This window comes from Carcharhinus amblyrhynchos, chromosome 18 (assembly GCF_965287045.1).
Source record: "Carcharhinus amblyrhynchos chromosome 18, sCarAmb.v2.hapA, whole genome shotgun sequence".
Taxonomy (NCBI): Eukaryota; Metazoa; Chordata; class Chondrichthyes; order Carcharhiniformes; family Carcharhinidae; genus Carcharhinus; species Carcharhinus amblyrhynchos.
In genome coordinates, this window is record NC_137341.1 from 1,982,910 (window position 1) to 2,010,166 (window position 27,257).

Genomic DNA, 27,257 nt, shown 5'->3' on the forward strand with positions numbered 1-27,257 from the left:
AACTGCGAGGGACTTGTGAGCCGAAAGTTGGTGCAGTGATGGTATTCTCCAAGTAGCACTGGACTGAGAAGTGGACCTCTGAGAGTAGATCCTAATGGTTATAATCTGACCCAGGCATGGCCAGTGAAAAATTAGAGCTCGAGAGAGGAACCAGACAGGTCATTTGGAAACTAAGAACAAGAAACATCTCGATAGAATGATTGGAGAGTAGAGCCAATGCTTGAACTCTGGATGACAATTCATAAGAGCGCTTACGAAGGGTCATCCAGACTCGAAACATTGGCTCTATTCTCTCTCCACAGATGCTGTCCGACCTGCTGAGATTTTCCAGCATTTTCTGTTTTTGTTTCAGATTCCAGCATTCCGCAGTATTTTACTTTTATGATAAAGTGATCAGGTCTGATTGGAATCCCCACGACCCTCCCGCAAAACAGAGGGAGTGATTGCAAAAGGAGAAAAAGGATAAGGATGATAAAATCGGGGTTCTGATTCTCCGAGCCCATGTAGATTTAACAAAACAAGTGAACCAGTTTATAGAAAAATGCCCATCCTTAACAAAAAATGATGAAATTAAAATAATTAGGTTGAGGAATATAACAAGAAAATTAACAGATGGAATTTAAAATCAAGTTTGTTTAGTTGTTAGAAGGTTTTAAAAATTATGTAGTGATGTAATTGTGTGCCAAGTTTTTTTTCTGCTCGCTCCTCACCCCTTTAGGTTCTGTAGAAAAGTTAGCCCTTTGAGCAGACAGTTGATTTGTTTCTAAATCGCCTGGAAACTCTTGTCTATTTGAGTTTATCATCGAGGATTTATGAGTACCAGTTAAATGTGGAAATTTCAATCGTAGCCTGGAGGAATTTGGAGTAACAGTGAAAATTTTATCGTGTTGTCACCTCAATCCCAGATAAAGAACAAAGATTTTGCAGGTGGTAATGTGTCTGGGATTTTAAATCAGCAAAGACATTGCCTATAAAATCAGGCCTTGGAAGTTGGCTAAAAAAAAATTTAAGTTACAATGAAGGATTTTGTATCTTATTTTAATCAGGGAGTTGTGAGCTTGTAGTGCTCTGTCTCTTTAAGACGCTATAGCTGTGAGAGAGAACGCTGAGGATTTATTATTTGAAATTTACGAGCTGTGAGAACCTGTGTGTTTTATGTGGATGTTTGTAGACATGTTTTATCATTGTTTTGGGCTACATCTGTTAAGGTTTATCTTTCTGGGGATTTAACCTCATCTTTAATTAAAGGAATATCTGGAAGTTTAAAAAGAGAACCACAGAATGATTAAGGAGTTCATTTTGGTTATTATTGTAAAGCACATGCTAAGTTTCTCTGCTTGTGTATGGATGATATTTGTGGGTTGAATGCTTCAAGCTTTGAGGTTTTCTGTCTGTGATTTAAATCAAACAGATTTTAAAGAAGGAAGTGTAATTAATAAAGCTCTTTTTAAAAATAAGTTATGAACCTGGAGTCATGTCCAGAGACATGATTCCAGGATATTTTACTAAACATGTGGGAATTTTAATCCGGATACAATTCACACAGGCGAGAATGAGAGCTTTAATTTGTAATGGTTATTTAAAATTTGGGAGGTGTGAGATGATTCTGACCAATGGACTGATCTTGGGTTAAACTTCCTGTGAGCTTCAAAGATTTATTCCTGACACAATTAACACAATGAAAAGGAGAATTCTGGAATTGGATACTGAAGAAAAGAGTTTAAAAGGAGAGATTATGAGATAGAAATGATTCCCAGACTGTGCGGTCATTAGATTAAAACAAAGGAAGGGTGCTGACATCCATTTGAGAACTTTTAATCCCCCCCTTTTCAAACGAAGGGAGTCTGTGTATAAAGAAAGCCCAAGGATGGTAGATATCGGGGTCTGGAAAACATCATGATGGGAGCACCTATCTGTTCATGAGATGGTCACAAAGCCCCAGGATGCCCAGATACTCATTTCATTGGACCGATATATAATGTATGTAATCTGTAACCATTCTGATTGGATGTGTCCAGCCGGGATGGGCTGAGTATAAGAATTGATGATTTTCTTTATTGGGTGGAGTTACACATGGTCAGTCCCTGTAGCTTCTCCCCGCTGGTGTAACTCAATAAACTGTCGATTGAATCAGGCTTGAGTGTTGAACGATTCTTCTGAGTTCATTCCCCCCCCACCACACTGGGTACATTATCACTTCATCCTTGGGAGTGGCCTGATAGACTATGATCCAGACCACATGTGGACTTTGGGGGACTTTTCATGAATCGTGTGTTTGGTTGGTGTAGACGTGAATTCGAAATGGTTGGAAGCCCAGATCATGAGTAATATTCCAGCTCCTGTGACAATAGAGAAACTCTGTCCAATTTTCACAAGCCCTGGGTTACCAGATTCACTTTTTTCAGATAATTCTGTTTACAAGTGAAGTGTTTCAGGAATTCATGTAAAAGAATGGGATACACCGTGTGCGTACTGCGCCGTATCATCTGGTTACAAATGGTCTAGCAGAAAGAGCTGTTCAAACTCTGAAGGAGGGATTGAGGAGAATGGCAGGTGATACTTTAAGAACAAAGCTCTCAAGATTTTTGTTCCAGTGTCGCATCACACCACAATCCACAACCGGACTCTCTCCTGTGGAATTTTTAGGTAGAAGGCTGAAGTCTCATCCGGATCGGCTTCATCCAGATCTCAGAGCAAAAGTGAGCAGGAGACAAGAGAAGCAGAAGGAGGGACACGATTACCACACCAAAGAGAGGCCGTTCAAACCGGATGGTCAGGTTCACATCAGAAACTTTGGGAGTAACCAAAGGTGGTTCCCGGGAATAATTTTAAACCAAAGTGGTCCAGTATCTGGGGTCGTGAGACTGTAAAATGGAAGAATTGTTCGCAGACACCAAGACCATATTCACTCGCAGTGTGACCCCGAGTCAGGAGAAGTTTCAGAGTCAGCAACCGTTACTGAGAACATGGCAGAGGGTCAGTGCTGCTGTGGACGTTCACCAGGAAGTGGTTCCTGTGTTTCCAGCTTTGCCAGTTGACTCTGCTGTGGGACTGGAAGAGGAATGTTCATGTACAGATTCTCAAACTACCCCTTCACCCACCATTCCAGATCCACCAGATTTACCAGTGATATTGTACAGGTCACAATGTAACCGCAAAACTCCTGATAGACTTCCGTATCGTTAAAGACATAACTTTTATTGTATTTCTGTCCTGATGGGGGATTGAAATTGAAGGGGAGGAGAAGTGTTACAGAGTGTCCTTCTCAGCCTTTCCCCCTTCTAAGCATGACTGTGTTTTGAGCTGTGTTTCAGTCTGCAAGTCCAGGCTGGTTCTAATGCTCTTGTTTTCTTCTGTTTGTAACTGTTCTTTCAAACTTTGATCTTTATTTATATAAAGAACACTATTACTCAGGTAATAACCTAAAGAGCTGCCAAGCATTCCACTTTAATGAAAAACAAATACAAGACTCAACTCCTAATTAATCCAACAATTTTTTTCTTTAATTAATACCTCGGGTATTAAACAGTTGCAACTCATTAACTCTTTTACAGAACTATAACTCTAGCTTTAACTAAACATTTAACTTTAATTATTTAATTGAAAATAGATACTACCGGGTTTAGGGAAATTCTATCTTCTTTCTGAAGATTTAAGAACATAAGAATTAGGAGCAGGAGTCGGCCTTCTGGCCCCTCAAACCTGCTCCGCCATTCAAGAAGATCATGGCTGATCTTTTCACGGACTCAGCTCCACTTACCCGCCCGTTCACCATAACCCTTAATTCCTTTACTGTTCAAAAATGTATCTATCCTTGCCTTAAAAACATTCAATGAGGGAGCCTCAACTGGGCAGGGAATTCCACAGATTCACAACCCTTTGTGTGAAGAAGTTCCTCCTTAACTCAGTCCTAAATCTGCTTCCCCTTATTTTAAGGCTATGAGTTCTAGCTTCACCCACCCTGCTTCTATCTTATCTATTCCCTTCATCATCTTATATGTTTCTATAAGATCTCCGCTTCATTCTTCTGAATTCCAGTGAGTATAGCCCCAGTCTACTCAGTTCTTCCTCATAAGCCAACCCTCTCAACTCCGGAATCAACCTCGTGAATCTCCTCTGCACCCCCTCCAGTATATCCTTTCTCAAGTAAGGAGACCAAAACTGTACACAGTACTCCAGGTGTGGCCTCACCAGCACCTTATACAGCTGTAACATAACCTCACTGTTTTTAAACTCCATTCCTCGCAACAAAGGACAAAATTCCATTTGTCTTAATTACCTGCTGCGCCTGCAAACCAACTCCTTGAGATTCCTGCACAAGGACACCCAGGTCCCTCTGCACAGCAGCATGCTGCAATTTTTTAACCACTTAAATAATAGTCCATTTTGCTGTTATTCCTACTAAAACCTCACATTTAGCAACATTGTACTCCATCTGCCAGACCCTCGCCCATTCACTTAGACTATCTATATCGCTCTGCAGACTTTGCTCTACCACCCGTCTTAGTGTCATCTGCAAATTTTGACAGACTCCACTGGGTCCCCAACTCCAAATCATCTATGTAAATCGTAAACAACTGTGGTCCCGACACTAGTCACTGATCGCCAGCCAGATAAATACCCATTTACCCCTACTCTTTGCTTTCTGTTAGTCAACCAATCTTCCATCCATGCTAATATATTATCCGTAATACTGTGCATCTTTATCTTATGTAACAGTCTTTGGTGCGGCACCTTGTCAAATGCCTTCTGGAAATCCACAGGTTCCCCATTGTCCATGGAATATTCTCAAAGAATTCCATCAAATTAGTCAAACACGACCTTCCCTTCATGAACCCATGCTGCATCTCACCAACGGGACAATTTATATCCAGATGTCTCGCAATTTCTTCCTTGATGATAGATTCAAGCATTTTCCCTACTACAGAAATTAAGCTAACCAGCCTATAGTTACCCGCCTTTTGTCCTTTTTTAAACAGTGGCGTCACATTTGCTGTTTTCCAAACCGCGGGAATCACTCCAGCGTCCAGCAAATTTTGCTAAATTACCACTAGTGCATTTGCCATTTCGTTTGGTATGCTGGGATGCATTCCATCAGGCCCAGGAGACTTGTCTACCTTTAGCCCATTAACTTGCCCAACACTACCTCTTTTGTGATAGTGATAAGGCTGTAGCCTTCCTGTCATCAATTTTTGGCTTGTTATTTGTGTCTTCCACTGTAAAGACCGACACAAAATACCTGTCCAATGCCTCAGCCATTTTCTCATTTCCAGTTATTACTACTCCCTTCTCATCTCTTTTCATTCACAGGTTTTAAGTCGGTCCACCTCGTGTCCAACGAGGGGCATACACACGATGGGTCGTACTGGGGCTGCTCTTGGATGTTTCGAGATTGGCCTAGTGCTTCATGTCGTTAGTGTGTGCCTAAACTGGACCAGATACTGGGCGAGACGACAGCTCAGTGACTATCACTGTTTGCTGTGCAGACACATGGATTTGGGCTGGTGTCTGTGGGAGTTTGCGCATTCTCCCCGTGCTTGCGTGGGTTTTCTCCGGGTGCTCCGGTTTCCTCCCACACCCCAAAGATGTGCTGTTAGGCTGATTGGCAGGAATAAATTGTCCCTAAATCAGTTTTCCCTCAATCTGGATGGCCATAAAACATTAGACAGGGGTCGTGGGTGGAGAGGGGGACTGGTGGTGTTGAGATGGCGGCGCGGGCTCGTTGGGCCGAAGGGCCTGTTTCCCGGGCTGTTTTTGTTCTTTGTCCTCTAAAGGACTAATGTTTACTTTAGCCACTTGTTTTCATTTTATATACTCGTAGATCATAGAACCCTCCAGTGCAGAACGAGGCCTTTCGGCCCATCGAGTCTGCACTGAACACAAGCCCACCCAGGCCCTACTCCCATATCCCTACATATTATACCCACTAATCCCTCAAACCTACTCATCCCTGGATACTAAGGGGCAATTTCTTAGCATGGCCAATCAACCTAACCTGCACATCTTTGGACTGTGGGAGGAAACCCACATAGACACGAGGAGAATGTGCAAACTCCACACAGGTAGTGACCCGAGCCGGGAATCAAACCCAGGAGCTGTGAAGCAGCAGTGCGAACCACTGTGCTACTGTGCCGTAGAAACTTTTGCTATCTGTTTTTCTATTCTGAGCGAGTTTACACTGAGAATCCATCTTACTTTTCTTTATAACTTTTTTTGTGGCTTTCTGTTGACCTTTAAAGATTTCCCAGTCCTCTAGGTGGCCTAATCTTTGCCAATTTGTATGCATTTTCTTTCAATTTGATACCCTCCTTTAATTTTTAGACATCCATTTCTTTGGGGTACACATCTTACAACGGTTAACTCTATAGAGTTGTCGTCAGCAAACAAAGGACTGCAATGTCTTCTTTCTCCAAATTTCTTCACTTCTAGAAGATTCGCTGTCACCCAGCCAACTGCGTAACCCGAAACTGATCACACGATTCAAACATCCAATGAAATTTCTTGTAAACGACACCATTATTCATATGTCTCCCACGCAACAGCAATAAAATTGGATGCCGTCCAGACTTCTCAAAGGTAAATAACTTCCCTTACTTGGTCAACAGAGCAAGCGTGAGATCGGTTTCCAGGCCAGAATCGTGACTCAGAGTAACTTTATGACCTGCATCTGGTTTTAATTATAAGTTGACCAAAAATCCCAGCCGTCTTAACTCTCAGCCAGAGTAGCCGTTTTAATGCTACTCTTGTCATTCTTGTAGCTGTTCTTCGTCTACATTATATAGGTGATCGAGAGGAGGGAACCGAGTGTATGGTGTCGAAATTTGCTGATGAAACCAAGATTGGTGGAGTGGCAAATTGTGCGGAGGGTGTGGAGAGTCTGCAGAAGGATCTAGATAGGCTGGGCGAATGGGCCAGGAACTGGCAAATGGAATTTAATGTTGGCAAATGTGAGGTTGTCAACTTTGGTAGGAATAATGGTAGGAAGGACTATTACTTACATGGTGAAAAACTGCAGCATGCGATGGTGCAGAGGGACCTGGGGGTCCTTGTGCATGAGTCGCAAAAACCCAGCCTGCAGGTGCAGCAGGTGGTCAGGAAGGCGAATGGGATGCTGGCCTTCATAGCGAGGGGGATTGAATATAAAAGTAGGGAGGTCTTGCTGCAGCTGTATAGGGCACTGGTGAGGCCGCAGCTGGAGTAGTGTGTGCAGTTTTGGTCGCCGCACTTGCGCAAGGATATTTTGGCCTTGGAGGGAGTGCAGAGGAGGTTTACAAGGCTGATTCCGGAGTTGAGGGGGTTGAACTATGAGGAGAGGCTGAATAAACTAGGCTTGTACTCGTTAGAGTTTAGAAGAATGAGGGGAGATCTCATTGAGACGTATAAGATGATGAATGGGATGGATAGGATAGAGGTGGAGAGGCTCTTCCCGCTCAGAAAGGATAGTAGGACTAGGGGGCACAGCCTCAAGATAAAGGGGGGTCAGTTTAGAACGGAGTTGAGGAGGAACTTCTTCACTCAAAGGGTGGTGAATCTCTGGAATTCTCTGCCTGTTGAAGTGGTGGAGGCTGCCTCGCTAAATATATTTAAGACGCGGGTTGATAGGTTTTTGATAGGCAAGGGGATTAAGGGTTATGGGGAGAGGGCGGGAATGTGGAACTGAGCCACGACAGATCAGCCATGATCTTATTGAATGGCAGGGCAGGCTCGAAGGGCTAGATGGCCTACTCCTGCTCCTATTTCTTATGTTCTTATGTACATTGGGTTCATCAGTTTGTCCTCTTCGAGATGCAAACACAGGACACATCTGCTGTCTCTGTTCTTCTTATCTGTCCTTGCCTCGCAACCTTCACACTCGCAGCAGTTTCACGTCGAGTACATCTTATCACACACTGCTTACTCAACAGGCTGCTCCAGCAATGACAGCTGTTTTCACAGCCCCTGTGCGAATGTAAGATTGGCGACTTTTCCCATCATGCTTTGTGTAGCATTTAACCATCCCGCGACATTCCGTATTTACTTTAGATCTAGCTGTAATGATAGGAAAATTACTATTTACTATCCAGGAAAAAGATAAATATGTCCTTCATTGGCTTTTGTGGATCATTTCAGTGGAAACGTGCTCTCCCAGGCTCAGCCCACTGGAAGCAAAGTGGTGAGACCAGCCAGTCCAGCAGAAAGAAACCCTCCCATTTCACCCACTGTCAGAATGAACATGGTTCAGTCCTGGGTGTGATTAACAGCAGAATCCAATCCTTATCGTCTCCCGTGAACTCTTCAGAGAGGAGTCACCGAATCCCTCCCAACACTGAGTCTTTCCTCAGTGTGAACGCGCTGGTGCGTCCACAGATGGGATGACCTTCGAAACCTTTTGGCACAATGAGAACAGCTGAACGGTCTCTCCCCAGTGTGAATGCGCTGGTGGATCATCAGGTCTGTGGAATTTTTAAAGATGCCGCCGCAGTCAGAGCACTTAAATGGTCTTTCGTTGGTGTGACTGCGCTGATGTCTCAGCAGGCTGGAGGACTGAGTGAATCCCTTCCCACACACAGAACAGGTGAAGGGTCTCTCCCCGGTGTGAACGCGCCGGTGTATCACCAGAGCGGATGACGTTCGGAATCTCTTTGTGCAGTGAGGGCAGCTGAACGGTCGCTCCTCGGTGTGAATGCGTTGGTGGACCATCAGGTGAGCGGTGCTTTTAAAGCCGCTCCCACAATCAGAGCATTTAAAGGGTCTCTCATTAGTGTGGCTGCCCTGGTGTCTGCGCAGGTTGCATGACTGGGTGAATCCCTTTCCACATACAGAACAGGTGAACGGTCTCTCCCCGGTGTGGACTGGCTGGTGTCTCAGCAGGTTGGATAACTGAGTGAACCCCTGTCCACACTCAGCGCAGGTGAACGGTCTCTCCCCCGTATGAACCCTCTGGTGCTTCCAAAGGGCCGACGAATCACTGAATACGTTCCCGCATTCCGAACAGGGAAACGCGCGCTCCCCGCTGTGAACTCGCTCGTGGTTTTGCAGGACGAATAACTGGGTGAATCCCTTCCCACACTCGGAACAGGTGAACGGTCTCTCCCCGGTGTGACTGCGGTGGTGAATCTCCAGCTCACCTGGGGATCGGAATCCGATCCCACAGTCCCCACATTTCCACAATTTCAGCATGCTGCTGGCGTCCTTGTGTCTCTCCAGGTTTGATGATCAGTTAAATCCCCGTGCACACAGAGAACATATGCAAGGTCTTTCCCTGCTGTGAACGGTGTAATATCTTTTCTTGCTGTGTAACTGGTTAAAACTTTTTTCCAGTCAGTGCACTGGAACGCTCACTCGGGGCATGTATGTGCGTGTGTGAATGTCTCGGTGATTTTCCAGACGTTCAAAATCTTTTCTCTCAGACAAGGAATTCTCCTTCCACCTTCACATCTCGACGGTCCTGACTTATGTTCAGTTTTGATGTGAAGTTTGGTCTGAGTACCCCGTATGCAAATTCTCCCCTTGCAATATCCTGAAAAGAGAGTTTACAAAATTTACCACTCATCGCAGGACAGAAATTCAGGACAACTCCAGTTTCTATGGAGCATTTTTTTCCTCCCTGTAAATCCGTATATCATTTATTCTCCCTCCTCCCTGGGCTGAAATCCAAACCTATCTCACCGATTCCACCATCTCTTTCCTCCACTCCCAGTTTTCTCCCTCCCTCTCCTTTGCCAGGGCTCAGCTCTCCAGCTCCTGGCTGCAGACTGACAATAAAATCAGTGAGTTTTACTGGGGCTTTGGAGGACTCCAGCGGGTATTTCTGAATCCATCCTTGCTTCCCAGATATCAGAGTCCTCATTCATTTGAGCCCAAAGTGAAACCTCTGGTTGGTTGTCTCCCCTCCCCCATCCGGAACAATGGGGTCAGGGGGCGGGGCGGGAGGACTCAGACAGGTCCTCCAGCCAATCAGAGTAAACTTCAAGCGGGACTGCAGTGGTGAAGGGCGGGGCAGCTCTTTCAGCCAATCAGAATCATTAAGAAGCAGGGCTTAGCCACATTGATTGGCTGGAGGAGCTGGTGGGAACAATCCATCCGGCTAAGCCCCGCCTCCTAATGTTTCTGAATGTTCCCACCAGCTCCTCCAGCCAATCTATCCGGCTAAGCCCCGCCTCCTAATGTTTCTGATTGGCTGGAGGAGCTGCTGGGAACAATCCATCCGGCTAAGCCCCGCCTCCTAATGTTTTTGATTGTTCCCACCAGCTACTCCAGCCAATCAGAATCATAAAGGGGCGGGGCCTACCCTAATTGATTGTTGCCCGTCCAGCTTCTCCAGCCATTGAGAAACGTCAGGGGGCGGGGACCTATACTGATTGGTTGTTCCCTTCTAGTTCATCCAGCCCATTAGGATAGGTCCAGCTCCTTGATGATTTTCATTGGCTGTAGGAGCAAGGGGACAACCAATCAGAATCATTAGGGGGCGGGGACTACTCTGTCCCCTTCCAGCCCCGGCCCAATAGAACAGAGGGGCGGGGCTGGGGGCTGCGGCAGGTACCTGGTTCTCCAGCCAATCAGACCCAACGAGGGGCGGGGCTTATCCACATTGTGTCCCGCCGCCGAACTAAGATGGCAGTCGTTCCCTCGGGCCTGTTCCCGGGAGGGAGGAGACCCGCTGCTGCGAACCAGCTGAGCTGACCATTATCCATAACGTGTGTCCGGAGCCTCCCGCCCAGCGCCTGACCTTCCCTCCGCTGCTCTGGTATGGACAGTCATCAATCCTAATGCGCATGCTCCAAATCAGCCGCACCTGCGGATGCGGTCCTGTGTCCTGAAGCTGTAATGCGCATGTGCGATGGGGAAAGGGGCTGCTGCGCATGTGCGGGGGATGGGAGTGGCAGAAGGGCCTGAACCTGGTGTGAGTCAATCTGGAGTGACCCCCAACCTGTAACCCTGCAGCATCCATCCAGTCTCATTTAGAAATTATTTATCATCTCTGCTTGACTATCCTCATAAGAAATAGGAGAAGGAGTAGGCCATCTAGCCCTTCGAGCCTGCCCCTCCATTCAATAAGATCATGGCTGATCTGAAGTGGATTCACTTCAGTTCCACTTTCCCGCTCTCTCCCCCATAACCCTTAATTCCCCTGTCTGTCATGATTGTGAACAACCCGTAAAGATGCTGTTAAGACATATACCTGTACACCATAGAAAAATTGCCTAAAGTCAGGTAGACTGGATATCGGGGTCCTCGGGGTCCTTGTGCATGAGTCGCAAAAACCCAGCCTGCAGGTGCAGCAGGTGGTCAGGAAGGTGAATGGGATGCTGGCCTTCATAGCGAGGGGGATTGAATATAAAAGTAGGGAGGTCTTGCTGCAGCTGTATAGGGCATTGGTGAGGCCGCAGCTGGAGTACTGTGTGCAGTTTTGGGCGCCGCACCTGCGCAAGGATATTTTGGCCCTGGAGGGAGTGCAGAGGAGGTTTACTAGGCTGATACCGGAGTTGAGGGGATTGAGCTATGAGGAGAGGCTGAATAAACTAGGCTTGTACTCGTTAGAGTTTAGAAGAATGAGGGGAGATCTCATTGAGATGTATAAGATGATGAATGGGATGGATAGGATAGAGGTGGAGAGACTCTTCCCGCTCAAAAAAGACAGTAGGACTAGGGGTCACAGCCTCAAGATAAAGGGGAGGCGGTTTAGAACGGAGTTGAGGAGGAACTTCTTCACTCAAAGGGTGGTGAATCTCTGGAATTCTCTGCCCGTTGAAGTGGTGGAGGCTGCCTCGCTAAATATTTTTAAGAAGCGGGTTGATGGGTTCTTGATAAGAGAGGGGATTAAGGGTTATGGGGAGAGGGCGGGAAAGTGGAACTGAGCCACGACAGATCAGCCATGATCTTATTGAATGGCGGGGCAGGCTCGAAGGGCTAGATGGCCTACTCCTGCTCCTGTTTCTTATTTCTTATGTTATATAGTCAGGCACATTGATATCCTCATAGGCAGCAAGTTCAAGATCATCATCAGTCACAACCCCCTGTATCTTAACCAATTGGAGCTATCCAATCCATTAAACACTGGAAGGGCGCTGGTCTTCAAGCCAATCATAGTCCGGGCCTTGTGTGCATGACTGCAGGGAACTTCTTCCATTGTCTGCCCAGCAAAGCTGCTGCTCCTATCCGAATGAAAATTAAGCTTCAGACAAACTAATATAGTACTATAGCTACAATATATATTTCCAGTCATTCATTCTCTTGCCTATTAGAATCATTAGTCTTTGGATTTCTCTTCCACAGGGAGCAGTGGAGGCCGAGGGTCATTGAATATATTCCAGGATGAGTTAGACTGATTGATAAAGGAGTCAAGCGTCATGGGGAACAGGTAGGAAATGGAGAGAAAGTTAAGATGAAGAGGGATTTCCTCATTCAAGGATGTGGTGAAGTTAGACCCCATTAAGAATATTGTGAGCAGTTTTGGGCCCCATAGCTAAGAAAGGATGCACTGGCCTTGGAAAGGGTCCCGAGGAGGTTCACAAGAATGATCCCTAGAATGAAAAGCTTGTTGTATCAAGCACAGTTGAGGACTCTGGGTCTGTACTCGTTGGAGTTTAGAAGGATGGGGGGGGGATCTTATTGAAACTTAAAGGATACCGTGAGGTCTGGATAGAGTGGACGTGGAGAGGGCATTTCCACTAGTTAAAAAAAAACTAGAACCAGAGGACACAACCTCAGGCTGAAGGGACGATCCTTTAAAACAGAGATGAGGAGGGATTTCTTCAGCCAGAGAGTGGTGAATCTGTGGAACTTTTTGCTGCAGAAGGCTGTAGAAGCCAGGTCATTGAGTGTCTTTAAGACAGAGATAGATAGGTTCTTGATTGATAAGGGGTTATGGGGAAAAGGCAGGAGAATGCGGATGAGAAAAAAAAATCGGCCATGATGGAGCAGATACGATGGGCTGAGAGGCCTAATTATGTTCCTATGTCTTATGAGATGTCCCTTTCTCAACCCAACAACTAAAAAAAAGATAACAGGACATGTTAACCTTGACTGGAGGGAATGAATTGGCTCCTATTCTCAACATTGAATGACTGTTGTCAGCCAATTATTGGTCGACACTCAGGCTCCCCAAGCTAAGAGATATCGTTTGCGAGAAAAAATTGTCTTAAAATTAAGACAATGTGTGCAATTAGCTAAAAACCAAACCAATTTTATTATTGACAAGTTATAGGCCAATTGGCTACTTTCCAACAATGGGGTAAGGTGGGCTTTCAATGTTTTGAAAGTATAAAAAAGGGGTCTCAAGAATGCAATTTGACCGAGAGAGGTCATTAGATCATAGAACCCTACAGTGCAGAAAGAGGCTCTTTGGCCCATCGAGTCTGCACTGAACACAATCCCACTCAGACCCTACCCCCCATATCCCTACATATTATACCCGCTAATCCCTCTAACCGACACATCCCTAGACACTAAGGGGCAATTTCTTAGCATAGCCAATCAACCTAAACCACGCATCTTTGGACTGTGGGAGGAAACCGGAGCACCCGGAGGAAACCCACGCAGACACGAGGAGAATGTGCAGACATCCACACAGACAGTGACCTGAGCCGGGAATCAAACCCAGGACCCTGGAGCTGTGAAACAGCAGTGCTAACTACTGTGTTGAGGGCTGTTGGTTTACAAGTTACCCACATTTTTGGAGCCATCGCTTCATGTCCTGGTCTGAGAGGGACGGAGAGAAGTCTGTTCAGTTGTTAAAGTTAAGCTTTCTCCTCTTACTGTTAATCGACACCACTTTCTATCTTTCTGACTTTGTACATTTTTAATTGCTAATCAACTTTCCGAATTCACAAAGAACAATCCAGCACGGGAAACAGGCCCTTCGGCCCAACGAGCCTGCGCCGCCATCTTAACAATGCATTTTCCTACACCTACCTTATCCCGTGTGTATGCGAATGGTACCCCTATTGTAACCAGATTCAGGGGAGAATAGCGTAGGGTCAATTTGTTACACCAATCAGCCTAAGAGCACATCTTTGGGGTGTGGGAGGAAACCGGAGCACCCGGAGGAAACCCACGCAACCACAGGGAGAATGCGCCCAAATCCATGTATCTGCACAGCTAGCAGTGATAGTCATTGAGCTGTTGTGGTGCCCATCTGCTGGTCCAGGTTTAAGCACACACCACAACACGACCATTTAAAGTATTCTTTCTTGCCCTCTGGCGAAGTCACTGGAACCTGGTGTGATTTACGATTAGAGAAGTTCTTGCAAACAAGTGAACCCCAAAATCGAAGTTCCAATAAATCAAAGCTCTGATAAATGGAATGCAATCCTTCATTACGAAAGAAATTGAACCTAGAAGTAAGAATGTTTTGCTTCAGTTATACAAGGCATCACTGAGACTGCATCTTGAATGCCAGGTGCGATTTTTGTCTCCAATTTAACACAAGACATAAATGCTTTGCAAGCAATTCACAGGACATTTATTAGATTGATTTCCAATTCTTGATTCTTATAGTATAAATTTTGTCCAATCTTCCTTGCCTTCAGCTCTGGCAAAGGATCATCCTGACTCAAAATGTTGGCTCTGTTCTCTCTCTGTACAGATGCTGTCAGACTTTCGGTTTTTGTTTCAGATTCCAGAATTTTGCCTTCATCAACATTCTTATAATAATGTATTCTTATAATAATTAATTCTTATAAATATAATTCTTATAATAATGGGTAAGGGAATCAAAAGTATTTGGTATAGAACAAAAATGTGGAGCTCAACACAAGCAAATCAACTATCTGCTGACACACAGCGAGTTCACACTGAGGAGAGGCCATTCACTTGCTCTCAGTGTGGGGAGGGATTCACTCAGTTATCCAACCTGCGCACACACCAGTGAGGTCACACTGGGGAAAGGCCATTTACCTGCTCTCAATGTGGGGAGGGATTCACTCGATTATCCACCCTGCGGACACACCAGCGAGTTCACACTGAGGAGAGGCTGCTCACCTGCTCTCAATGTGGGAAGGGATTCAGAGTTTCATCCCAGCTGCTGAGACACCAACAAGTTCATGAGTGATTCCAGGGGTTGAAGCAGAGGTTAACGGCCTGCTTCTGCTCCGATGTCGAATGTTGGTCACAAATTCCTGAGAATCCCTGAGATTTGATCGAGGTGGACAAGATTCTGACAGGTTTAGATAAGGTGGACAAAGAAAAGCTGTTCCCATTAGCTGAGGGGACAAGAACGAGACACATATAAGGTTTTGCGTCCAAGATGCAGGGGGGGATGTGAGGAAGAATATTTTGATGCAGTAATGAGCTGGAACTCGCTGCCTATGAGGGGGGAGGAAGTGGAGACAATAAACAATTACAAAGGAAATTGGATGGACATTTGGGGGACTTCAAACAGAAATACTGATTAAATATCTCTGACCTTCCTCACACCCTGTCACTCTGTAATCCTTGTGAAATTTGAAACCAGGTATTCGCAACAAGACTCAAAGAGCATCAGCCCACTGGAGACAAAGTCATGAGACTGTCCAGTCCAGCAGAAAGAAACCCTCCGACCCTCCCCACTGACCAACTGTCAGAATGAACAAAATGCAGTCCTGGATGTAACTGAGAGCAGAAACAATAACAGCAGAATCCAACCCCTGGAATCACTCGTGGACTTGTTGGTGCCTCAGCAGGGCGGATGAAACTCTGAATCCCTTCCCACACTGAGAGCAGGTGAATGGTTTCTCCCTAGTGTGAACTCGCTGGTGATCCCGCAGGTTGGATAACTGAGTGAATCCCTCCCTACGTTGAGAGCAGGTAAACAGCCTCTCCCCAGTGTGACTTTGCTAGTGTGTGAGCAGGCCGGAGTGAATCCCTCCCCACACTGAGACCAGATGAATGGCCTTTCCTCAGTGTGAACTCACTGGTGTGGCTGCAGGGTGGTGTTGTAGGGAAAATAATACCTCTGAGACCAATTGTGAGTCAAAGTATAGCAAGTTTATTCAAAAGCTTTTGGGAGATACACCTGGTACCTAACAGTGGTTCCCCAGGCTTCTCTCCGAACACAACTTAAGAGCACATATTTATACCCTCCCCAGTCAGGTACACATCTTCTCATTCTCAGCAGCTTCCCAGGCTGTGGGTTGCCCTCCATCGTGGGAACATGGCTGTCTTGGCGTTTCTTCATGGTTATCTCAAGGCCGCAATTGTCAGTGGTGCGATTGGCCCTTAGCTCACACACAGGCCGGCAAGACAAGTTAAAATTAACAGGACCGGTGTAACAATGTATGTTCATAAGTGGTATAGCATATAATACGTTGGTACATAACACATAAGCAGTACGTAACGAATATATATGAATATATATTTATGGCATGCAAGCTTCACTATGTTAGGCAGAAGTCCATGAAATTAAAGACACAAACATAGATACGAGCTGAGTCAGCTACATTTCTGAACAGGCTATCATAAACTTGTGTACAACAGCAAGGACAGCCGCAGTCTCCATGTCTGGGGCACACGAAAACAAACCTTACATCCATCTGGGATAAATGAAAACAAGCTGCATGCAAGTTGCACAATACTTTTTTTTAACCATTCTCCAAGTATTACAAAGTTCACTAACGCATTCCCTACTGCAGTGGAATAACTGAGGGAATCGCTTCCCACACTGAGAGCAGGTGAATGGCCTCTCCCCAGTGTGAACTCGCTGGTGTCTCCACACACTGGCTAATCGAGTGAATCCCTTTCCACACTGCGCGCAGATGAATGGCCTCTCCCCGATGAGCTTCCAGGAGAGATGGAGCTTTGTATTCCTTCCCACAGTCCACACATTTCCATAGTGTGTTCATGGTGCAGATGTCTTTGCCTCTCTTTTGGGTGGACAATGGGTTGAAGCCTCGTCCACACACACAACACGAGTACAGTCTCTCCCCGCTGTGAATGGGGTGATACTTATTCAGGCTGTGGAACAGGTTAAAGCTCTTCAGTCAGTGCACTGGAACACTCTCACTCGAGTGTGGCCGTGTGTTGGTGCTTTTCCAGTCACACTGATGCATGAAATTTTCAAATCAACAGATTGAACAATCATTTCTCCTTCTAGATTCAAAGGCCGATGATATTCAGAATCCAAGCAATATGACTGTCAGATCTAGACGTGACTTTGAAATTTTAGCCTGTGATTCCTCTTTCAATATCCTGTAAAAGGAGTTTACATTAGTCATCAGTGTCAGTGCAGGATAGAAATTCAGAACAGACAATTCTAGTTTCTGTGGAACATTCTTTCCTCTCTCATTCCCCAAAATCTCCATCCCACACACTCTCCCTCCATTCTCACTCTGCTGTATCTAACATTCACCCTCCCAATTCTCCTGAAGGTGCTGATTGACAGATCCATGCTCACTGCTTCCTGTCCTGGACACAGATATTCAGAAGAAATAGGAGCTGCAGTCGGCTATTTGGCCCATCGAGCCTGTGCAACTAGTCAGTGAGCATTCCCCAAAAACCCTCGCACGCACATTGTCAATTTCGAATCTCACCAATTCTGGTCATCGTGAAAAACTGGAGGAAAGACCCTGGTCCTCCACCCAATCAGAGCGCTGACTTTATTTGAATGAAGAATGACCTCAGACTATTATTTATTTAGATATATTGATAGTTCTGTAATAAAGTATATTTATTATTATTTGTAGTCGTGTAATATAATGCTGCAGTTATGTTATTGAATAGTGATTGAATAGACTGGGTCTGTACTCGTTGGAGTTTAGAAGGCTGGGGGGGGATCTTATAGAGACTTACCAGATAATGAAGGGGATGGATAGGGTAGAGGTAGAGAGATTCTTCCTGCTTAGAAAGGATGGCAGGACTAGAGGGCACGACCTCAAAATAAGGGCAGTTTAGAATGGAGTAGAGGAGGAACTTCTTCACTCAAAGGGTGGTGAATCTCTGGAATTCTCTGCCCGTTGAAGTGTTGGAGGCTACCTCGCTGAATATATTTAAGTCACGGGTAGATAGGTTTCTGATAGACAAGGGAATTAAGGGTTATGGGGAGAAAGTGGGAAAGTGGAACTGATCCACTTCAGATCAGCTATGATCTTATCGAATGGCGGGGCAGGCTCGAAGGGCTAGATGGCCTACTCCTGCTCCTATTTCTTATGTTATATATTTCAACTCATAGAGTCAGTACAGCGCAGCAGGAATCTATTCAGTGACTTGAGTTCATGCTGACTCTCTGTCGAACATTCCAGTCCCAATCCCCCTCTATATCCACATTCTCCTGAAAGTTTATTTCCTGCAAGGGGCCATTCAGTTTCATTTTCAAATGTAGTACAGTAGGTACATTACATATTTCCAGACATCTCTTCCCTCAGAGGCTTGTTGGTTTTTTTGTATTTCTCTTCCACAGGAATCATTGGAGGCTGAGGATCATTGAACATATTCCAGGGAGAGTTAGACTGATTTTTGACTGACAACAGTGTCAAGGGTTGTGGGGAACAGACAGGAAGGTGGAGAGAAAACTAATATGAGGAGGGATTTCCTCGCTAAAAAAGTGTGGCGAAGCTTTGGACTGCTCAATGCCTGAACAATGTGGAGCTTCAGATTTTCCAAGAGAGAGATTGATTGGTTTCTATTTAGTGAAGATATCAAGGGATATGGGGTTAGTGTGGGGATAATGATGCTGAGGTAGATGAGCCAATCATTAATTGAATGGGTTAAAAGGCTCAATGGGCCAAATGGCCGACTGCAGCTCCTATTTGTTATCGTCCCTGTGTCCAGGACCGGGAGCATGGATCTGTCAATCAGCACCTTCAGGAGAATTGGGAGGGTGAATATTAGATACAGCAGAGTGAGAATGGAGGGAGAGGGATGGAGATTTACAGCTTTTGGGGAGCGAGAGAGGAAAGAATGTTCCACAGAAACTAGAATTGTCTGTTCTGGATTTCTATCCTATACTGCCAGTGACGATGCTCGTAAACTTATTTCTCAGGATATTGAAAGAGGAATCGAAATCTCAAATGTCACAGCTAGTCAGATTCCTTGGAAAACAGAAAAAGAAATGATTGATCTTTTGATCTGAAAAGATTTCAAATGTCACTGTGACTGGGAAAGCACCAACACACGGCCAACCTTGAGTGAGTGTTCTGAGCTTTAACAAGTTACACATCCTGAATAAATATCACACCATTTGGGGGGGTGGGGGGGTGACTGTACTCGTGTTCTGTGTCTGGGCGAAGCTTCAACTGACTGTATACCCAAAACAGAGGCAAGGACCATGGAGAAACCATGGAAACGTGCGGATTGTGGGAAGAGGTACAGAGCCTCATTTCTGCTGGAAATCCATCGGCGCAGCCACACTGGGGAGAGGCCGTTCATCTGCTGTCAGTGTGGGCAAGGATTCACGCAGTTCTCAACCCTGCAAACACACCCCCAGCAAGTTCACACTGGGGAGAGACCATTCACCTGCTGTCAGTGTGGGGAGGGATTCAGAGTTTCATCCCAGCTGCTGAGACACCAACAAGCTCATAAGTGATTACAGAGTGACAGGGTGTTAAGAAGTTCAGAGATATTTAGTCAGCATTTCTGTTAGAATGTCCCTCCAGTCTCCTTTCAAATTGTTTATTGTCTCCACTTCCTCCACCCTCTTTGGCAGTGATTTTCAGGACCATTCCTCACATCCACTCCCCTTCCCCGCATCTCTGACCAAAACCTGCACCCCCCTCGTCCTTGTCCCATCAGCTAATGGGAACAGCTTTTCTTTGTCCACCTTCTCTAAACTTGTCAGAATCTTGTCCACCTCGTTCAAATCTCCCCTCAACCTCCTTTGCTCCAAGGGGAACAACCCACATCGCCAATTAAATGTATTTATTTATTAGTCGCAATAAGGCTTACATTAATACTACAATTAAGTGACTGTTACCGCACTTGGGGTCAATGCACCTAACCGCACGTCTTTCAGACTGTGAGAGGAAGCCAGAGCACCCAGGGAAACCCATGCAGACACGGGGAGAACGTATAAACTCCACACAGACAGTGACCCAAGTCGGGAATCGAACCCGGGCCCCTGGTGCTGTGAGGCAGCAGTGCTAACCACTGTGCCACCCTTAACCTCGCACCCCCTGGTTTATAAACCCCCTGCTTTACAAAAAAAAGACAAACTAACAGAATATGTTTGCCAGAGGGAATTTAGAATAATTTGGGATTAAAAACTAACAGATCAGCGTAGATTAGATCAGAATGAATAGAGAAGTTACAAAGTGCCCAAAAAATACTGTTTGCACGGGGGCACCCCTAACCACTATTAAAGAATTTAAATGTGTATTTTTGAAAACATATTCAATATTAAAAGCATATAACCTTGGCTAAGAACACGATGCTTCTAAGGCATGATGGGACATGGCTCAGTGAAAAGAATCATATTCCTTAGAACAATGTAGCTACTGAGCAAAGGAGAGAGGAACTCTTATTAAGAGCCAGACAGTCCTGAAGAATAAGATACAAGTTGAACCAAGGACACAACAGGGGTCCCAGACAGTTCCAAAGAATAAAATACACATTGCACCAGCTAAAGAGATCTGGAAAGTTTCAGGAGACTGTAAGAAAGCCACATAATGGTCAGTGTCAGTGGGTAAATGTTATTGGCCAAGGTAATACTAATAATGATTGGCTCATAGCCAGCTGGGGTGAGCAGGGAATGAGTAAATGACTTTCGAATATTGTATAATTGTAATACTGTAATCTCAGCGATTCGGAATGGCTCCAAATCTCTCTCCTTAGTTGGCCAAACTTGGAAAATAAAGCTATGTCTTTTCGCAGAATACTGTCTCTGTGAGACTTTGTGTTAGCTCATTAATAGAGGGAATTCCCTCGCATGAAAGCCAGTTTGATACGTAGTCTCTGAAAACAATCCTACAGACTGGCGCTGCGAGCAGGGTCATTCACTGGATCCCAGCGGCGGGAAGCATGTCCGATGTGGGTGTTTCTCCTATATGGCTGTGTGTCATTTCAATTGTAGTCATGATGTGGGTATGCCAGCGTTGGACTGGTGTAAACACAGTAAAAAGTCTGACAACACCAGGTTTTAGTCCAACCTATTTATTTGATAATATACTCGCAAGCTTTCGGGTTAGCCCCTTCGTCAGGTGAATGGAGAGTTCTGGCCTCAGACAGAGCATATAAAGCACAGACAGTTTAGAGATTACTGATTAGAATGCAAATCCTTACACCTAACCTGCTGTTCAAGACCTGAAGTGGCTGATAATGTGAGTGGAAGGAGCACTGATCACAGTTTAAAGAGATGTGTATTGTCTCCAGACAGTACAGTAAGTGAGGTTTTGCAAACCCAGGCAAGTCACGGGGGTTACAGATAGTGCGACATGAACCCAAGATCCCTGTTGAGACCGTCCTCATGTGTGCGGAACTTGGCTATCAGTCTCTGTTCAGCGACTCTGTGCTGTCGTGTGTCGTGAAGGCCGCCTTGGAGAATGCTTACCCGAAGGTCAGAGGCTGAATGCCCGTGACCACTGAAGTGTTCGCCAACAGGAAGGGAACAGTCTTGCCTGGTGACTGTCGAGCGATGTTCATTCATCCGTTGTCGTAGCGTCTGCATAGTCTCCCCAATGTACCATGCTTCGGGACATCCTTTCTTGCAACGTATCAGGTAGACAATGTTGGCCGAGTTGCAAGAGTATTTACCATGTACCTGGTGGACGGTATTCTCACGTGTGATGATGGTATCCATGTCGATGATCCGGCATGTCTTGCAGAGGTTGCTGTGACAGGGTTGTGTGGTATTGTGGTCACTGTTCTCCTGAAGGCTGGGTAGTTTGCTGCGAACAATGGTCTGTTTGAGGTTGTGTGGTTGTCTGAAAGCAAGAAGTGGGGGTGTGGGGATAGCCCTGGCGAGATGTTCGTCTTCATCTTCTCCGACATCTTCTCCGGAGTCTTCAACATATCATTCGCATTCTAATCAGTAATCTCTAAACTGTCTGTGCTTTATATGCTCTGTCTGAGGCCAGAACTCTCCATTCACCTGACGAAGGGGCTAACCCGAAAGCTTGCGAGTATATTATCAAATAAATAGGTTGGACTAAAACCTGGTGTTGTCAGACTTTTTACTGTCATTTCAATTAGCAGCCAGTAGATAGAGGAATCACAGGTCGGGCTGTTGGAACTATAAGCTGAGTGACCTGAACAAAAAATAGAGAGCTGTGATATAGGTATTACTGATTAAATACGTTGCACTTAATGAGATAGGGGAACAACGACAGACTTTTATACTGCCCCGATTAGCAGTGTGAAAAATACACTGTGTGACAGGGAAGACATTAGGGGATGAGAGCTACAGAATGATGATGGCCTATCTGGAGGCAGGAGATCTACAGTGGGGACCAGTTTAATACAAACTAATTGAGCATAAAAAATTAATAAAGCAAATGAAGTTAAAAGGTGAGTTAGAAATTATGGGTGAACTAGTTGAGAAGAAAATGAGTAGCTACGTGGAAAAGTAGAAAAGCAGGAACAAAAGAATGAGGTAAGTATATAGTCTATGAGTCAGTTAAAAGTATATCAAGTTAGTGAAAGGAATCGAAGTTGTGATGGCTCCTGGTTCCAGCAGTCAGGGGTAAGTTTTTCACTCAGAGGGTGGTGAGTGAGTGGAATCGGCTGCCGTCGGTGGTGGTGGAGGCGAACTCGCTGGGGTCTTTTAAAAGACTTCTGGATGAGTATATGGGATCTAATGGGATTGGGGGTTATAGATAGGTCTATGGCTTAGTAGGTATATATGTGATCGGTGCAACTTGTGGGCTGAAGGGCCTGTTTGTGCTGTAGTGTTCTGTGTTATATGAATTAATAAAGTAAAATCTCAGTTGCCAACGCAGATCGAGATGAAATCTGTATTTAGGACATTTGAATCTGAGGGACATGGTGTTTATGGAGTGGGTTGTGGATTGTATCTGGAAGAGAATGCCTGTCATAGAAAAATTATAGCATATACAGGCCCTTCGGCCCACAAAGTGGTGCCAAAGGTTGATTGGCCATGCTAAGAAATTGCCCCTTAGTGTTCAGGGATGTGTAGGTTAGAGGGATTAGTGGGTATAATGTGTAGGGATATGGGGGTAGGGCCTGGGTGGGATTGTGTTGGGTACAGACTCGATGGGCTGAAGGGCCTCTTTCTGGCCCTGTAGGGTTCTATGAGTTCATGGGAACGACTGTCACCAGATGACGTCACAATAGAGCCCTGCCTGAGTCGGCCATTAGGAATCACTCCGCTCCGCGGTGATGTCTCCGGGTTCCAGTGCGCAGGCCCGGCGCGCCGACCCGGGAGCCCCGCCCCCACCCATTTATTCCCCTCCCCCCCCTTCCTGGAGAAAAGGTTTCCAGGCAACCGGCCAGAGCGAGAAGCCGCCACTCCGGGACTGCGCAAGTCCAAGGGAGAGGGGAAGCTGCGCATGTACCGGGGAGGACCCGCCCCTGTCCGCCGTCATGGACCAATGGAAAGCGTTGGAGGACCGGAAGGATTCTGGTCCTCCAGCCAATCAGAGTGCGGAAACACCCCCCTGAGTGTTCCAGTGCAGTGAGTGTGGAAAGAGCTTTAACCAGTTACACAGCCTGGAAATACATGGCAGCATTCACAGCGGGGAGAGACTGTACCCGTGTCCTGTGTGAGATTTAACTGATTGTTTAACCTGGAGAGTCACCATGGAGAAACCCTGGAAATGTGGCGACTGTGGGAAGGGATTCAGGTTCCCATCAGAGCTGGAGACTCACCAGCGCATTCACACCGGGGAGAGACCCTTCAGCTGCTCCGACTGCGCAAAGAGGTTCAAAAGCTCATCCAACCTGCGGAAACACCGGCGGGTTCACACCGGGGAGAGACCCTTCCCCTGCTCTGAGTGCGGGAAAGCATTCACTCAGCCCTCGGCCCTGCTGAGACACCAGCGAACTCACACCCGGGAGAATACGTTCACCTGCTCCGAGTGCGGGGTGGGGTTCCCTCAGCCCTCGGCCCTGCAGCGACACCAGCGGGTTCACACGGGGGAGAGACCGTTCACCTGCCCAGCCTGCGGAATGGGATTTCCTCAGCTCTCCACCCTGCGGAGGCACAGAGTCACTCACACCAACGAGAGGCCTTTCCAGTGCTCGGACTGCGGCAGAGGCTTCAAAACGTCCGGCGAACTGGTGCGCCACCAGCGCACTCACACGGAGGACAGACCGTTCGGTTGCCCTCACTGCGCAAAGAGGTTTAGATGGTCGTCCGCGCTGCAGGTCCACCAGCGAGTCCACAGCGAGGAGAGGCAGTTCAGCTGCTCTCTCTGCACTAAGAGATTTAAAACGTCATCCGCACTGCGGGTCCACCAGCGAGTTCACACCGGGGAGAGACCGTTCACTTGCACCGTGTGCGGGAAGGGATTCACGCAGTTATCCACTCTGCGGGCACACCAGCGACTTCACACTGGGGAGAAGCCATTCAGCTGCTCTGTTTGTGAGAGGGCGTTCACTCAGTTATCCCACCTGCAGAGACACAAAGTCACTCACCAGTGAGAGACCCTTTAAATGCTCTGACTGTGGGAGTGGGTTCAAAAGGTCTGGAGCATCTGATGTCCCACCAGCCCATTCACACCGAGGAGAGACCATTTCACTGATCTCACTGCAAAAAGAGATTTCAAATGTCATCCCACCAGCGGGTTCACACTGAGAGGCCAATCCCTGCTCTGTGCACAGCAAACGATTCACTAATTCATCCAACCTGCAGGCACATCATTGACTTCACATTCGGAGAGAGACCATGTGCGCAGGTAGGGATTCAGTCAGTTATTCCACCTGCTGAGACACAATCTCACTCAGAGCAACGAGAGATCCTTTAAATACTCTCTGACAGTGGGAATGGCTTCAAAACCTCTCGGGAACTGATGTCCCACCAGCACGTCCACACTGAGGAGAGACCGTTCGGCTGCGGGAAGGGATTCAGTGAGCCGCCCAGTCTGCGGGTACATCATTGTATTCACACTCGGGGTGGGGCATTTACTTGCTCTGTGTGTGGGAAGGGATTTATCCACCCCTATGCCTCCAGCATCACCCCTGGCAGTCCATTTCAGACCCCTACCACACTATGTAAAAAAATTTGCCCCTCACATCACCTTTGAACTTTTCCCCCTCTCATCTTAATCTCACGCCCCTCTTGTATTAGATGTTTCAGCCTTGGAAAAAAGATTCTGACTGTCAATACTATCGATAGAATCATAGAACCCTACAGTGCAGAAAAAGGCCCTTCAGCCCATCGAGCCTGTACCGAACACAATCCCACCCAGGCCCTACCCCCACAACCCTACATATTATGCCCACTAATCCCTCTAACCTACACATCCCTGGACACTAAGGGGCAATTTCTTAGCATGGCCAATCAACCTAACCCGCACATCTTTAGACTGTGGGCGGAAACCAGAAGGAAACCGACGCAGACACGAGGAGAATGTGCAAACTCCACACAGACAGTGGCCCGAGCCGGGAATCGAACCCAGGACCCTGGAGCTGTGAAGCAGCAGTGCTAACCCGCTGTGCCGCCCCTGCGTCTCTCATAATTTTATCAGCTTCTATCAGGTCTCCCCTCAGCCTCCGCCATTCCAGAGAAAACAACCCTAGTTTGTCCAGCCTCTCCTGAGAGCTCATATTCTCTAATCCAGGCAGCCTCCTGGTGAACCTCCTCTGCACCTTCTCCAAAGCCTCGATCGCCTTCCTGTAACGTGGCGACCAGAATTGAATGCAATATTCTAAGTGCAGCCTAACCAAAGTTTTATAAAGCTGCAACATGACATCCTGAACAGACGTAACATCACACAGCCAGGAGAAAATGCTCTCCTTCAAAGCTCAGAAACTAATGATCCACCAACGCATTCACACAGGGCAAGGACCGTTCACCTGCTCTGGCTAACTGGTGTCCCAGCAGTGCATTCACACTCGGGAGAGACCGTTCAGCTGCTGTCACTGCACAAAGAGGAATTCACACTGTGGAGAGACCATCCCCCTGCATTAGGGTTAGGGTTAGAGTGTGCAAAAGGATTAGCTGTGTGGAGTTTGCACATTCTCCTTGTGTCTGCGTGGGTTTCCTCCGGGTGCTCCGGTTTCCTTCCACAGTCCAAAGATGTGTGGGTTAGGTTAGATTGGCCATGCTAAGAAATTGACCCTTAATATCCAGGGATGTGTAGGTTAGAGGGATTAGTGGGTATGATATGGGGGTAGGGCCTGGGTGGGATTGTGTTTGGTGCCGACTCAATGGGCCGAAGGGCCTCTTTCTGCACTGTAGGGTTCTAATTAATTCAGGATTGACTCGGTTCTCCAGCCTGCCTAGACACAACATCACTCACACCCAGAAGAAACCCTTTTTGGGTTCTGACTGTTGGTTCAAAGGCTCTCCAGAACAGATGCCCCACCAGTGAGTTCACTCCTAGCTGGTCACCTCCTCTGATCGATCGGCAAACTTGGTAAAACACCAGCGAGTTCACAAGTGATTACAGCTCCGGGATTATTCTTGTAAATCTTTCTTGCCCCTTCTCCAGTGCCTCGATTTCCTTTTTCTAAGTGGAGATCAGTACAGCACAGGAACAGACGCTAAATTAAACTAATCCCTTCTGCCTGCCCGTATCCCTCTATTCCTTGCACATTCATGTGCTTATCTAAAAGCCCCTTATCCACCCCTATTGTATCTGCCTCCAGCATCACCCCTGGCAGTCCATTCCAGACACCTACCACGCTATGTAAAAAAAGTTTGCCTCTCACATTGTCTTTGAACTATTCCCCCTCTCGTCTTAATCTTGTATTAGACATTTCAACTCTGGGACAAAAATTCTGACCCTCAATGCTATCTATAGAACCCTACAGTGCAGAAAAAGGCCCTTCAGCCCATCGAGTCTGCACCAAACACAATCCCACCCAGGCCCTATCCCCCATATCCCTACATATCATACCCACTAATCCCTCTAACCTACACATCCCTGGACACTAAGGGGCAATTTCTTAGCATGGCCAATCAACCTAACCCGCACATCTTTGGACTGTGGGAGGAAACTGGAGCACCCGGAGGAAACTCACACAGACACGAGGAGAATGTGCAAACTCTACCCAGACAGTGACCCGAGCCGGGAATCGAACCCAGGACCCTGGAGCTGTGAGGCAGCAGTGCTAACCACTGTGCTACCTCTCTCTGATTCTCTAACTCTGACAGACACCAAATGGGACGTTACACAAGGGGCTGGGATTTCTGAACAACCTTTCCATATAAATGTCCTGGTTACAGACTGTGACAAAGGCCACAACAG

At 46.5% G+C, this 27,257-nt stretch overlaps 2 protein-coding genes across 2 annotated transcripts in view; one reads left to right on the forward strand and one right to left on the reverse strand.

Annotated features, from left to right (window-relative positions):
- Positions 1 to 24,908, forward strand: part of LOC145355160 (uncharacterized) — a 93,850-nt gene extending 68,942 nt beyond the window's left edge. Inside the window, 3 exon segments of the mRNA XM_080207076.1 lie at positions 14,765 to 15,027; positions 19,216 to 19,426; positions 23,614 to 24,908. Coding sequence (XP_080063202.1) covers positions 14,765 to 15,027; positions 19,216 to 19,426; positions 23,614 to 24,486 — 1,347 coding nt within the window. The 3' untranslated portion in view covers positions 24,487 to 24,908.
- Positions 7,783 to 10,632, reverse strand: LOC145354763 (uncharacterized). The gene is made up of 2 exons (XM_080206235.1): positions 10,523 to 10,632; positions 7,783 to 9,499 (listed from the first exon to the last, which is right to left on the reverse strand). Exon 2 carries the CDS (start codon positions 9,157 to 9,159, stop codon positions 8,275 to 8,277), a length of 885 nt encoding a protein of 294 aa, XP_080062361.1. The 5' UTR covers positions 9,160 to 9,499; positions 10,523 to 10,632; the 3' UTR covers positions 7,783 to 8,274.
- Positions 24,909 to 27,257: the final 2,349 nt, after the last annotated feature.

Excerpts from the sequence above, each read along its gene's own strand:
- LOC145354763 (XM_080206235.1), bottom strand. The coding sequence starts at position 9,159 with ATGCTGAAATTGTGGAAATGTGGGGACTGTGGGATCGGATTCCGATCC.